At 36.1% G+C, this 12717-nt stretch overlaps 1 protein-coding gene across 1 annotated transcript in view; it reads left to right on the top strand.

Annotated features, from left to right (window-relative positions):
* The window catches only part of PRKN (parkin RBR E3 ubiquitin protein ligase), a 1915523-nt gene that overhangs the window by 939142 nt on the left and 963664 nt on the right, over positions 1–12717 (top strand). The window contains exon 5 of the mRNA XM_036765946.1: positions 4243–4326. Within this exon, the coding sequence (XP_036621841.1) occupies positions 4243–4326 (84 nt within the window). The remainder of the gene's footprint in view (positions 1–4242; positions 4327–12717) is intronic.

Below are 12717 nucleotides of genomic sequence, written 5' to 3' on the forward strand. Positions count from 1 at the left end.
TCCCTCAGAAGATTACCCACAGGACTGTAAATGCACATTTCTCAGCATTACTTCAGGGAAAAAGCACCAAACAGAGGTAGCTAGGGACTAAAGGTCTCCACTCAGGCTCATCGAAAGAAGCACATGTTCCACATGAACCACCGTGGCTGATGGGTGGGAAGAGGCCAGAAAAATCCCTTTTCCCTGACTGAAAGTCTAAGGGGGAGTGGATTCTGTCTGTACCCCAACAAAGAGGTCTCCTCAAAAGAGAACAAAGCTCTTTTCTCCATCTTTTTATGTCCTACAGTGTTGGAGTTTCTTCCTTCTCATTAGGCTCCTTTTGATTAGAGCCCCAGTCTCAGGGACCAATCAGGGATTGCTTTGTGTCTCAGACATGCATGTGCCCCTCAAAAAGAGGCCAGTGTGATTGCTCAGCTTCATCACCCCATTATATGAAAAGAGACCTTTTATTCTAACATACAGATTCTAATATAAAACATTCATTGGAAATACTTTAAATGTGAAACAGTAAAATTTTGTAATAATGGGTTGGTAAAAAAGGACAAACTAAATCTACTTTAGAATGATAGCCTCATAAACTTTCATCTTTTTTTCTAAAACTTAAATATACAATAAAAAGAGAAAAAGACATATGTTATAAATTAAATACAAAATAAGAAAAGAAAAAAAAAAGCATTGCCATGTGCACAGCCATACATGAGAGGATTCAAAATTTAGAGGAATAAATTGTAATTTCAAGAAAGCTTGTATAATAAATATTACACATTGTATTCAGAGATGTCCGTCTTTTCTTTGCTTTCTTGTAAGTTTTCTTTTGTTCTCTGCAATGCACTTTTCACTGTGTTCTTTTTTCTCCCTTCCCCCTCCCCCTGAAGGCTACAATTAAGGGTAAATACACACACACACACACAAATACATACAAACAAATATACATACATATATACACACACATACACTTACATACACATACATATACTTAGATATCTATAGTCATACTCATACGTAGACATATACATTCATATGCATTTGTGTAAGAATGTGTACTATATTTGTTTGTCCTCTGTTTCTCTGAGGGTGGATAACATCTTCCTTTGTAAGTCCAAGTCTTTCCATATTTTTGTACATCCACCAACTAGTCATTTCCTACACCACAGCAATATTCCAACCTTATACTATCTACTATTTTAAATAGTCTAAAACAATATTGATTCATATGGCTGACATATAGTATAGTTCCCCTGTTTTTCTCTTTTGCTTAAATCTATTTTAGCTTTAACTTTGTTTGAGATCATGGTTACTGTCCCTGATTGTTTTTTCTAATAAATTCTACTCCTGATCTTTAAGTTTTTGCGTATCTCTTATTTCCTATCCCTCCTGACTCCTCTACTTTACTTCTACCCACTACCTTGCCCTCCTGTGACTTAACTTACCTCCCTCCTTTCCCTCCTTTTTCCTCCCCCCATTAATCTAGACAATCCTATTCCCTCACCCTCTTTCCTCTACAAATCTCTCTACCCTCCCTATCTCATTAACCTTTTATTTCTTTCTGAATTTAGAGTATTTTATACCCTTCTAGATATTTATGTATTGTTCCCTCTTTAACCCATTCCTGATGAGAATAGGGTTACAGAATTACCAGCCCTCCTCCCCCACCTAGTTCCACTGTATTGGTTCTTTCTCTCACACCTCATTTGTATTAGATAATTACACTTTTACCTTTTCCTAGACAGTATTACTTTTTAGAATCACATCATACTGAGCTCTATCCCAATCTTTCTTTTGAACTACCCAATTACTAATTACAACCTTAGACAACAGTTTACATTTCCTTGTATAAAAAGTAAACAGTTTGTCCTTATTGAGTCCTTTGTAATTAGTCTTTGATATTTACTTTATATTTCTCTTGGATCTTGTATGTCATATTTTCTGTTAAGTTTAGGTCTTTTTGCAATAAAATTCTGAAAGTCTGGCAATTCATTGAATGTCCTTTTTTTTTTGGTCAGGATTGTGCTTAACTTTGCTGGGTATGATATTTTCAGGTTCAACTCTAATTCTTTGGCTCTTAGACATATAGTGTTGTAAGACCTGCAGTCTTTTAGGATAGCCACTGCTAGGTCTTGTGTGATTCTAATTTTGGCTCCACCATATTTGAATTATATTTTTCTTGTTGCTCATAATGTTTTCTCCTTGAGCTGGGGGTTTGGAAATTTAGATATGTTATTCCTGTAGGTTTTCCTCAAAGGATCTCTTTCAGGTGGTGATCAATGGACTTTTTCTATTTCTATTTTCCCCTCTTGTTCTAACATTTCAGGACAATTTTCTTTAATAATTTTTATATTTTATATCAAGATTCTTTTTTTGATCATGGTTTTCAGGTTGTTCAATTAGTCTTTTGTTGTCTCTTCTTCATCTATTCTCCAAATCAGTTGTTTTTCTTATGAGATATTTCACATTTTCTACTATATTTTCATTCTTTATATTTTGTTTTATTATTTCTTAGTCTCATAACTTTCCTGGCTTCCCTTTGTCCAATTCTAGTTTTTAAGGAGTCATTTTGTTCCTTAAGATTCTGGATTTCCTTTTCCAATTGGTTAACCTTCTTTTCATAATCTTGTTTTTCTTGGATAGTTTTTTTTTTTTTTACATTTTTTCCTCAGTCTCTCTCATTTGATTTTTAAAGTCTTTTTAAAGTTCTTCTATGAGTTCTTTTTTGGGAAGGTGATCATTTTATGTTACTTTTTGGGGTAGGAGATTTTTTTTTTTTTTTGGCTTCTGTATCCTCCTCTGAAGACAAACCCCAGTCTTCTCAATTCCCATAGTAACTTTCTGTGATTGGGTCCTTTCTCCTTTGCTTGCTTTTTTTTTTTTAATTTATAGCAACTTGTCACAGTTACCCCTAGTTCTGGGCCCTTAGGTCCTTCTTCAGTTCTCCCCTCTAACCTGGAACCAAATTCAAGAACTCCACCCTTCTGTAACTGTCCACAGCCAAGCAGCATCCCAGCCCCACTGCTTCTGCACTCAACAGGTGTGTGCTGGTTCCTTCTCATGCAGGGCTGCATTTCAGCAGCACAGCTGGGCCTGGCATTCTTAATCAGCAGAGATTCTCTCAATATTCCCCTGCTCAGATGCCCAAGTTATAGGAAATAAAAACACTTACATGCAACTGAGGCTGACTGTGTAGCCAATGCATTAATTTTCTGTTGCCTTTTTTAAATTTCTTATTCTTTTTTACCTGAGGGCTTCAGTTTTTATCTTTCTAATTTGGGGGGAAATCATGAAAAATAATGACTTTCCACACACACACACACACACACACACACACACACACATAAGATACATACATATATATATATGTATATATATATATATACATACACACCAATATGTATCTCCCTCTCTTTTCTTACATGATAAAATCATAGATATGGGTAATGTAGACCAAATATGGGTATGTATTTATATTAGTGTATACATGATTTTGTTTGTTTTCATCTGGTGTTTTGATTTAATCAGTATAAGAAGTTCCTGGTGAAGAAATATCCTCTGTCAGGGCAGATCAGCAACTCTTCTGCAAAGTTCATTTTTAGATTGTTTCCTGGGTCCTTGAGAAGTCATTATTTGCTTATGGTCATTGAGGGCACTGTCAGGGACAGAACCAGAACTGAAATAGGTCTTCACCTTGTCCCTGGGGCTATTCTTCTGTCCTATAAGTCATTATTAAAGATTAACATTTTGGGCAATTGTTTTCAATGAACTATGTTTATTATATTTGAAATATAATTGTGTAGTATTTAGGAACTTCCCAATAATCTTTGTGTTTCCCTTTGCACTTGGCCAGTTACAAAGGAGGATTATATTCAGACTTTAAAATTTTTAGAATATCCTTAGCTATGAAAATGTCATAGTAAGAACAGAAATATAATGATTTCAAATACAATTTCAGAATCTCTTTCCCCTGTGAAAATGAAGGAATCGTTTTTATCTCTTCAAACAAATTGGGATTATCTTTTGTTTCACCTACCCAGAATTTAAAAAGAGTTAGATATGAAAACCTTGTTGCCAGGGAATAAAGCCAGATTAAGACTATATAATGTAATTGAGTGAATGTTTCATTCTCCTCAAATGTAGTACTATTTTGTTGTCATTTCATAAATCAGAGAAGTAGATTTAAACAAACTTCATTAGAAAATAAACTACATTACCATTAGATTACTAAATGTTTTGTTTCTCTTTCTCTCCAAGGGTCCATCATGCTGGGATGATGTCCTGATTTCAAACAGGATGAGTGGCATTTGCCATTACCCAGATTGCAATGGAACTGGAGCAGTAAGTACCTGGCCAAAATACAATGTTATTTTGGAGAAAAGAACAATGCTCTCAGTTTGTGAAATGCATGCCCAAGATCCAAAATCCCTTGCAAGAATTAGAGTTCATTGTTATATATTTCTGCTAACAAATGGGCTGAAGACAGAATCAATAATTGACATGACTCTCATATAATAGCCATCACTAAAAGTTTTTTTCTCACTTAAATGATATTCCTATTCCTGTTGACATAGCATTCAGTGTAGAGTTGCTTTTGATCTGCTCGTATCTCTTTTCCGGGGAATTGTTCTAGTTTGGGTATTGATTCCTTGCAATTCAAAGACTTCTTCATAAGAAGTGATATTAATGGATGGAATAAGAGGTTAGCAGCTAAGAATGAGGGGGATACAGTCAGGGGAGAAGGTTCAGTGTTAATATCTCTGTCATGCTCCATAGTGATATTTTATATTTATGTTCCATTTAACCCAGAATATTGTTTTTTTCTTTTCTGTTATCATCTTTTCCTGCCCAATTTCATGACTTGCAGAAATTGTTTTTAGAAAATGTGCTATGGATTATTGAATATCTTAAGTACAAGCCCATGCTCTCTGAATTTGTGCTTACCTCTGCATGTATATAGCATTTTGTTTAGTGTAAGAAGCATTGTTGCACTGTGGATAGAGAGCTAGTGTGGAAACCATGATTGTTGTTTGTCCTTCATTCTCGAAGAGGACCATGGCATTAGGGAAGTGATGCCATGACATGCAAATGATTTCAATTTAAGTGAGGAAGAGCTGCACAAAGTCACCAGCCTCACTTTCTCCCCAGGATGACCAGAGCGGGCCTCAGAAGCCATGAAGGCTTAGGTTCAAGTCCTGCCTTGGATAAATATTGGCCAAATGAACCCAGGCAAGTCAGTCAACTTATCTGGGTTCTAGGCTTCTCTCTAGGATTGTATGTTGCTGTTAGGGATGCTCCCTTACCTGAGAGTTCCCAAAGTAGTGAAACCACTGGTCCGGTCTCTAATCAAATCTTCCTTTGTAAGTATAGAACTTATTTTTAAATTAATTTTTTTAATGAACAATCACTTATTCTCTTTTTCTTGTACATTCTTTGGTAATTGGTGGCACATTGGAGTCAGGATGAGCTGAGTCCAAATCCAGCATAAGACACTTAATAGCTTTGTGACCCTGGGCATGTTACTTAACATCTATCAGTCTCAGTTTCCTCAGCTGCAAAATGGGACAGCACCTACCTCACAGGGTTATAGTGAACATCAAATGAGGTAATACTTTTAAAAAGCATTTTGCATAGCTCCTTACATGTAGTAAATAACAGAAATGCTTATTCCCTTCTTCCTTTTTTCTCCCCCATTTGAACAAAGGAAAAAGATGAAACCTCCACAACAAACATGTGTAATCAAACAAAGCAAATTCCCACTTCGGACTTATCTAAAAATACCTTGTTCTGCATCTTCAGTCTACCACCTTAGGAAAGTTATTTTTTGAAAAGATTTTGAATTCTAAAAATAATTTCAGAATGATTTTGTTCTTAAGGTTATCAGGACGGGCAATATTGTAGCTAGTATTTTATTGCATTGTTTATATTTTGTGATATTTTATTTTATTTTTTTACCCTGAATAGCTTGAGGCCATAACAATATGATGGCATACATTTTCTCTGTTTTGGCAGTGGAGATGTCAGTACTGCTGAAAAAGAGACACTGCTCTGATGCCAACACAAATGTCATTGTTAGTTCACAAACTGTCACAACCAGCTGGCAGCTAATAGTCTCTCTAAAATATAATATCTGTCACTAGCAACAGGTAAAATATTTGGGCTCAACACATTAGGCCTGAGTAATCCCTGAAGTCCACTAGATTGCCACAAGAGATAATAAGAGAACAAAATTTGTATTAAAATTTATAATTCAGTCAGATCTAAAATTTGAAGCCATGAAGGGATTTTTAAAAAATGCAAACACCACTATACAGAATAGTAGAGAAACTCAGGGAAGAATGATTTGTGTGTTGCCCACAAATGTTGAAGTATGCTTTAAATAGTCTCAATAGATGTCCTCTCCCTAGCTAGTAACTCTACATTAGAAGAAAATTTTATGCATGGATATAATTTTTGTAATGTAGCTCTAGCCAACAATGTTTCTTTCCCAGAGACTAGACCATGCCATCTCTAGGATCCAATTTGCGTCTTCCTTCTTTACCTGATTTGTAAAATATAACAGATTTTAAGGAATTCACAAATAAGTAGCCTTGTTCACATACAAAAGAAAGAGGCAACAAGTTAATTGTTCCATAAATTTTCCTCTAACAATAAAAGAAAAATGCATAAATGGGGGAGAGGAGACTAGAAGTTTTGGCTTTTTTAAGAATTATGATTCTGCACATTAAGAGTGATTTTTTTTCCCCTTTTTGCGCTATTAATGCAGACACTAGAGGAAGGGAAGTGAGAGAGATTTGGTTATTGAATCTTCTGATTGTGGGTCTTATTAGTTACTTTTCCCATCCACAGATTACACTGGAGCTTTTCTATTGTTCCATTCCTCTAGGAAGGTGGAATACATGTTCTCCAACTTGGACAATGCATTTTCCCTTCCTGGGGAAGGGTGATCCCCTTTTGAGAAACAATGTACATGGTCACTTGAGAGCAGTCTGTTAGAAGATCTTGGAGTGGGAATCCACTTTCATCTTTTGCTCTTTAAATTGCAACCAAATCAATACTACTATTACTTCTCCAAAAGGCTTGTTGTTGATTGTCCAATGACTTTGCTCACCCGTCCCTGTAACTTCACTCTTCTTTGTATACTAGTCATCTTTATGGTTGTTGTCTCCTACAAGAATGTAGGGACTGTCTCTTGTATTTGTATCCCCAGTATAGCATAATGGCCAGCCTATACTAGCACTTAATAAATGCTCAACAAAGGATACCCTCCATGACAAAGACAAACATTGCCACCAAGCATAGTTTTCCTGCTCCATGACCCTTAATGGGGGGTGAAGAGAATTAAAAACATATTACAAGGGGCTGATCGCTTTAACCGATGGAAGTTTGGGTGGCACCTACCAGCAAGAAAGGAGACTGCTGTAAGAGAATAGTAAGATGGATTGGATGAATTTAGGGAAATGATTCTCAGAGGGTGGACTGAAAATTAAATGATTATTATTTCAGTTAATGAAGCAGGCTATTAAGTGAACTATTACTTAAGGTCTGGGCCCTAGCACAAGTTCAATTTTGAAATATTCCTTGTTCAAGAATCCTTTGAATTGAGACATCAGAATGACTTGAAAGAAGAAAGGTCCAATGGCATGAGGGGATCCTGTCACTTTATACATTTATTTCTCAAGCAGAGCTATGCTTGGATTTAGAATAATTACAAATCAGCAAAAAAAAAATTTTAACAAGTTTTTGCCTCCCGTGCTGAGCCAAAAATTTTCTTCCACACTTCTAACTCCAAATCTCTGATCCTGTGGTGAAAAATGTTGGATAATATTGTTCAAAATAATGATAGAAAAGAGGCCAATGACTTGTAGAGTTCTTAGAAATACCTGCTTGAATATTAAAAATAATTTCTTCCAGAAGAGAGTAAAAAGCATTGGGGAAAAAAAAGCCAAAAATAGCTTCATGTTTAAAAAAAAAAAGAAATTTTCAGCTAAGCAACAACTGATTACTGATGTGGGAGCCATTACTGAATGAGCTTTCTGTCTATAGTCATACCATGGGCTAGTTAGAACAAAGATGAAACTGAGCACCATCCTTGAGGAAAGGATAAAGGTGCAAAGAAGACAGAACAGGCAATTATCACAGCTTGAGCCTGACCTATTTTAAAACAAGCTATTGGCATAAAACATAGGAACATGAAAAAGGAAAAGACATTGATGTATACAATGTCATTTCATATAGAAGTTTAAACTGTATCATGCAAATACCACAATGCGGAGGCCGAATTTGCATTATTTTGAGATTTTATAAATAAACTTGGAGAAGAACAACAATAAGATGAAAAATTGGACTAAGTCTGTTCACTGTTTTAGTTAAGTCAAAGCGAGGGAGGGATTCCCTTTAGTCTGCAGAGTCCTGTCGAGATGCACATGTATGTATGGAGGCACACATACATGTCTGCACTACATTTCTGTGTGAATACACATGAGTAAATAGGCATACAGATATACATATGCATGTATACACACATATAGGAAGCACAAAGGAAAATAATTTCAGATTGATGGTAAGACTGCATAAATTATATTTTCTTGCATAAATGAAACTCAACTTACCCTGCCTTTTTCAATGACATGAAGCTTCAACTTTTAGTATAAATCTGTAATCCCTTCACTGTATGTTTAACCTTATATTTTAGTGAGCAGAAGCTACATACTTTATAAATATGTATGTATGATTATGTATAGCTCTCTCTATATGTGCATAAACACACATGCATTAACATCTCTGCCACATATTTTTAGAAATCTTAGCTGCTGAGATTATGAGTCTTGAAATTTGAAAGCAACCTCCCCCTGGTTGTTAAATGCTAGCATTTAAAAATTTATCCTTTTTGGTATCTTTTCAAAAGTGAATTCTTCAATCACGAGGCCTCCTTTCTCTTTTAATTTCCTTCATTTTTATTGTATTATACAGTCTTTTGTATAGGTGTATGAAATGAAAATATTTTTCTCTTGATGAAATCAAAAGGAAGTACTGTAAGTGTTTTTCAAAAAATGAAACAGATGATCATTTTAGATTTTGAATAGATATTTTTACTAAATTATTTTCTCTTTTTATATTGGTGTAGCACACAGGGGTACCCTATCTCAGAGAATATGTCCCTCCGATGATCCTAGCCGGTATTCATGATACTCTGTTGATCCATATCCATTCAGCTATAACTCACTAACCCTCACTGGTGTGTTGACCTTGTCAAGGCAGTCAGAGGACATTGCAAAAGCATTTTATAGAATAGTGGAGTGAGACAAGTAGCAATAAAACAAATTCCCCCAAACCTGGGGCACACTTTCCCCACAAATAGGTGCACAGTCAGGAAGAATAGACATATACAGGGAACGTTTGCAGCTATCGTTCATATGTGAATGGATTTTGACCTAAAGAAATGTGTGGCCAGGCAGTGTGTATGGAGAGATACATATAGAGAATGCTTTACCAATGCATTTGCAGTGAGTGACCCTTAATGGCTGTTGATGTTCTCCGACAGTGTTGTTCCAATGCTTCTACCAGGCCTGCAACCTGCTAGTTTCTGCTGGCAGTGTAGTTTCTGCTGGACAATACTTGCTGATCCCCTGGTCACTTCTGGTTGCTACTAAGTATTGCTTCATCACTTCACTGTGTGCTCTGTAATGGAATTGTTCCTTTGCTTCCTTTTTCTGGCTTCACCTGGAGACCTGGACTGAAGTGATTGCTTTGTTTCATGAACGGCTGTGTTCTATATGTCCGTTCTCCTACTATACCCCCTAAAAATCTGTTCTTGAACTTTGGGCCTGCCTGAAGATAATAACCCTTGAAGTAGGAGAAATCTTTGCACGAGAGATAATCATTTTGCTGTTCAGAAATTCAATGAAGAGAACCCCACGCCAAGCAGATTAGTATAAGAGAAAGTGTTGTTACAGTCCAACTCTCAAAGACAAGCTGGGTGTAAGGAAAAATGAACTAAAAAAAAAGAAACTCTGTTGGATTTGGCAGCTGGTTATTGGGGACCCTTGGGAGAGTAATTTCAGTATAATGATGGCAGAAGGAAGATAGCAAGGGATTGAAGAGAGACAAGATGATGAGTATGTGTCAGCAATCATTTGTAGGCAGCTTTTTAAGAAGTTTAGCAAATCATGGAAAGGAGAGGGATATACAGTATAAAGATCAAAGGAACTCATATATGTGTATGTGTGTGTGTGTGTGTGTGTGTGTGTGTGTGTGTGTGTATTTTGGAAGATGAGTTAATTTACAAGCAAGGGCAAAAGTGAGAATGAAAGTGCAGGAAAAAATGAGGAAACTATTGCTGGAGCAAGGCCCTAGAGGAGCTAACTGGGAGTTCTACCAAGGGTGAACGTAAGTCAGGAGTAGGGAAGCCTCATTCTTTCTGCTTAATCGAAGGAAGGGGGGGATGCTGCTTCTGAATTTTCTAGTGCTAGAGCAGGGGAAATGTAGAAATTACTTCAGTGAAACTTTTGACTTTTGATAGAATTATTCCCAATCCATCCAAAAAGTATTTGTGAAGTTCAAGGCCTTGTGCTAGTCATTGGGTCTACAAAATCAAAATGGAAAATGGGGCCCTCAGAGGAAAGACATTCTCCTGTGAGAATATAACATGTAAACATGCTACATATGTTGTTCCATCCATCTAGCTGTCATCTATCTATATAGCCAGCACTTCCTTCCTTCTTTCCTCCCCTCCCTCCCTCCTTCCTTCCTTCTTTCTCTTCCTCCCTCTGTCCTTCCTTCCCTCCTTTCTTCCTTCTTCCTTCCTTGCTTCCTTCCCTCCTTCCTTCCTTCCATCCTTCCTTTCTTTTTCTCTATCTATCTTCTATAATAACTGGATTCAACTGGTTCAGAATTCAACTAAGGAGATGACAGTAGGCTGTGGATAGAAGTGGTGGCACATGAGCTGAGAAAGTCTTGAAGGGAACTAGAGATTTGAAGAGGCATCAATGAAAAAGGAAGGAGTACCTTCTGGACGTGGAGGACAGACTGTGCAAAGGTGTGGAGGCAATTAAGTCTGCCTAGTTTGTGGACTGTTATGTAGGCATGCAGATTGGGCAAGAACAAAGAGCCTGTTAAAGGCAGTAAGATTCAGTAAGCCTCAAAAAAGATGTACTCAAGTGAGACTGTGAAGGACTTTTAATGCCATGCTTTCTGAATGGATTTTTTTCTTTAGCAGAAAGACTAAAATAAGTGACACTTTAGAATTATATGAATCTGCATTTCATATTTGAATGTAATACAATAAAGTTCTCCAAAATTGTGATAAATAGCTTAGTTATTAATTTTGTTTAATATAAGAAGTGTTTCCATTCATAGCATATAGAAATTATTCATCTCACACTGGTGCCTATTAGGCTCAATATATAAAATGACCTAATTTGTTGAACCAAAAGTAGTACCTTATAGCCTGTATCACTCATTTCCAATTATTGGTTGACATTACCTGAAAAAAAATAAGCAATAAATAAGAATCTGCTGAGACTAAATACCTTGGATTTATGGAGTATTGAAATAGTATTTTTGGTTTGCTGAAATGGTTTTCTAACAGTGTATGAATTTGACCAGATCCACAACCCCATTTTATAGGGGGAAAAAAGGAGACTTTTTTGACTTAAGCTCATGAAAAATAAAAATTTTGTGTTCATATATCTTGACATACATACTTACACAAACATATATGTGTATGTGTGTGTGTGTGTGTGTGTGTGTGTGTGTGTGTTTCTGAAGGCTTTTTTTTCTATTTGCTAGCCTTCTAAGGAGAACAAAGAGTATGGTTCTTTTAAGCCAAGTCTGACCCAAAGACAAGAGAATCGTTTTTATTTTTTCCAACAGCAACAGGTTGTGTGCCAATAATCAGTCTGCATATGACAGAACTGTCTTAATTTGCATCACACAGAAGGCATGTCAGTCCCATGTTGTTTCTTTTTGTCAATTATACCCATATACTCAGATGATAATTATCATCAGTGGCAGTATCTTCAAATCCAGACAGCCAGGTGTTTGAACCAGCCCCCAAACCCTGAACATCAATTCAGTTCAATAAGTATTTATTAATTACTAGCTATGTGCAAGACATTTCCCTGTACTATTTTGTTATGCTTGTGGGTAAGAAGTAATTGCTTCCTTTGGGTAGGAGTAGTTTGGTGTCAGGTTGTATAGGATACAAAGTGAATAAATAAGATAAAGGAATGAGTGGAAAAGAAATCCACAATTTACTCCTTTAAATCTTGTCCTGTAATGCAGCAGAAGGAAAATTTGCATTACTTGCCCGCCAAATAAATTAAGTCCCTTCTGTTTTCTTTAAAATGTGAAAAAAACTATTGTACAGAAACTTTGAAGTCAAATGGCAGTAATGATAATTGATTAATTCTGAACTTGACTATGACATAGATTTTAAGCAACAAAGTAGGGCATTTGAAGAAGGGTCCAGATCTGTGATGTTTTTTTACTCTAGACCAGAGGTGTCCAACATGAGTTTTGGCTGAATGGTGTGTCCAGCTCCCCTGAGGGCTCCTCCTGATCACCTGAATCAAATTAAAATATAATTGGGAAATATTGAACAAAATTAATACAAAGACAATGGTAATATTTTAAAAAGTAAATTAAAATACAGTGGAACATAGATAATATTAATATATGGTTTCTAAGTCAATATACCACCTACAGGAATCCTTGATATATTTTAGAGAC

Source organism: Trichosurus vulpecula, chromosome 7 (assembly GCF_011100635.1).
Source record: "Trichosurus vulpecula isolate mTriVul1 chromosome 7, mTriVul1.pri, whole genome shotgun sequence".
NCBI classification, from domain to species: Eukaryota; Metazoa; Chordata; class Mammalia; order Diprotodontia; family Phalangeridae; genus Trichosurus; species Trichosurus vulpecula.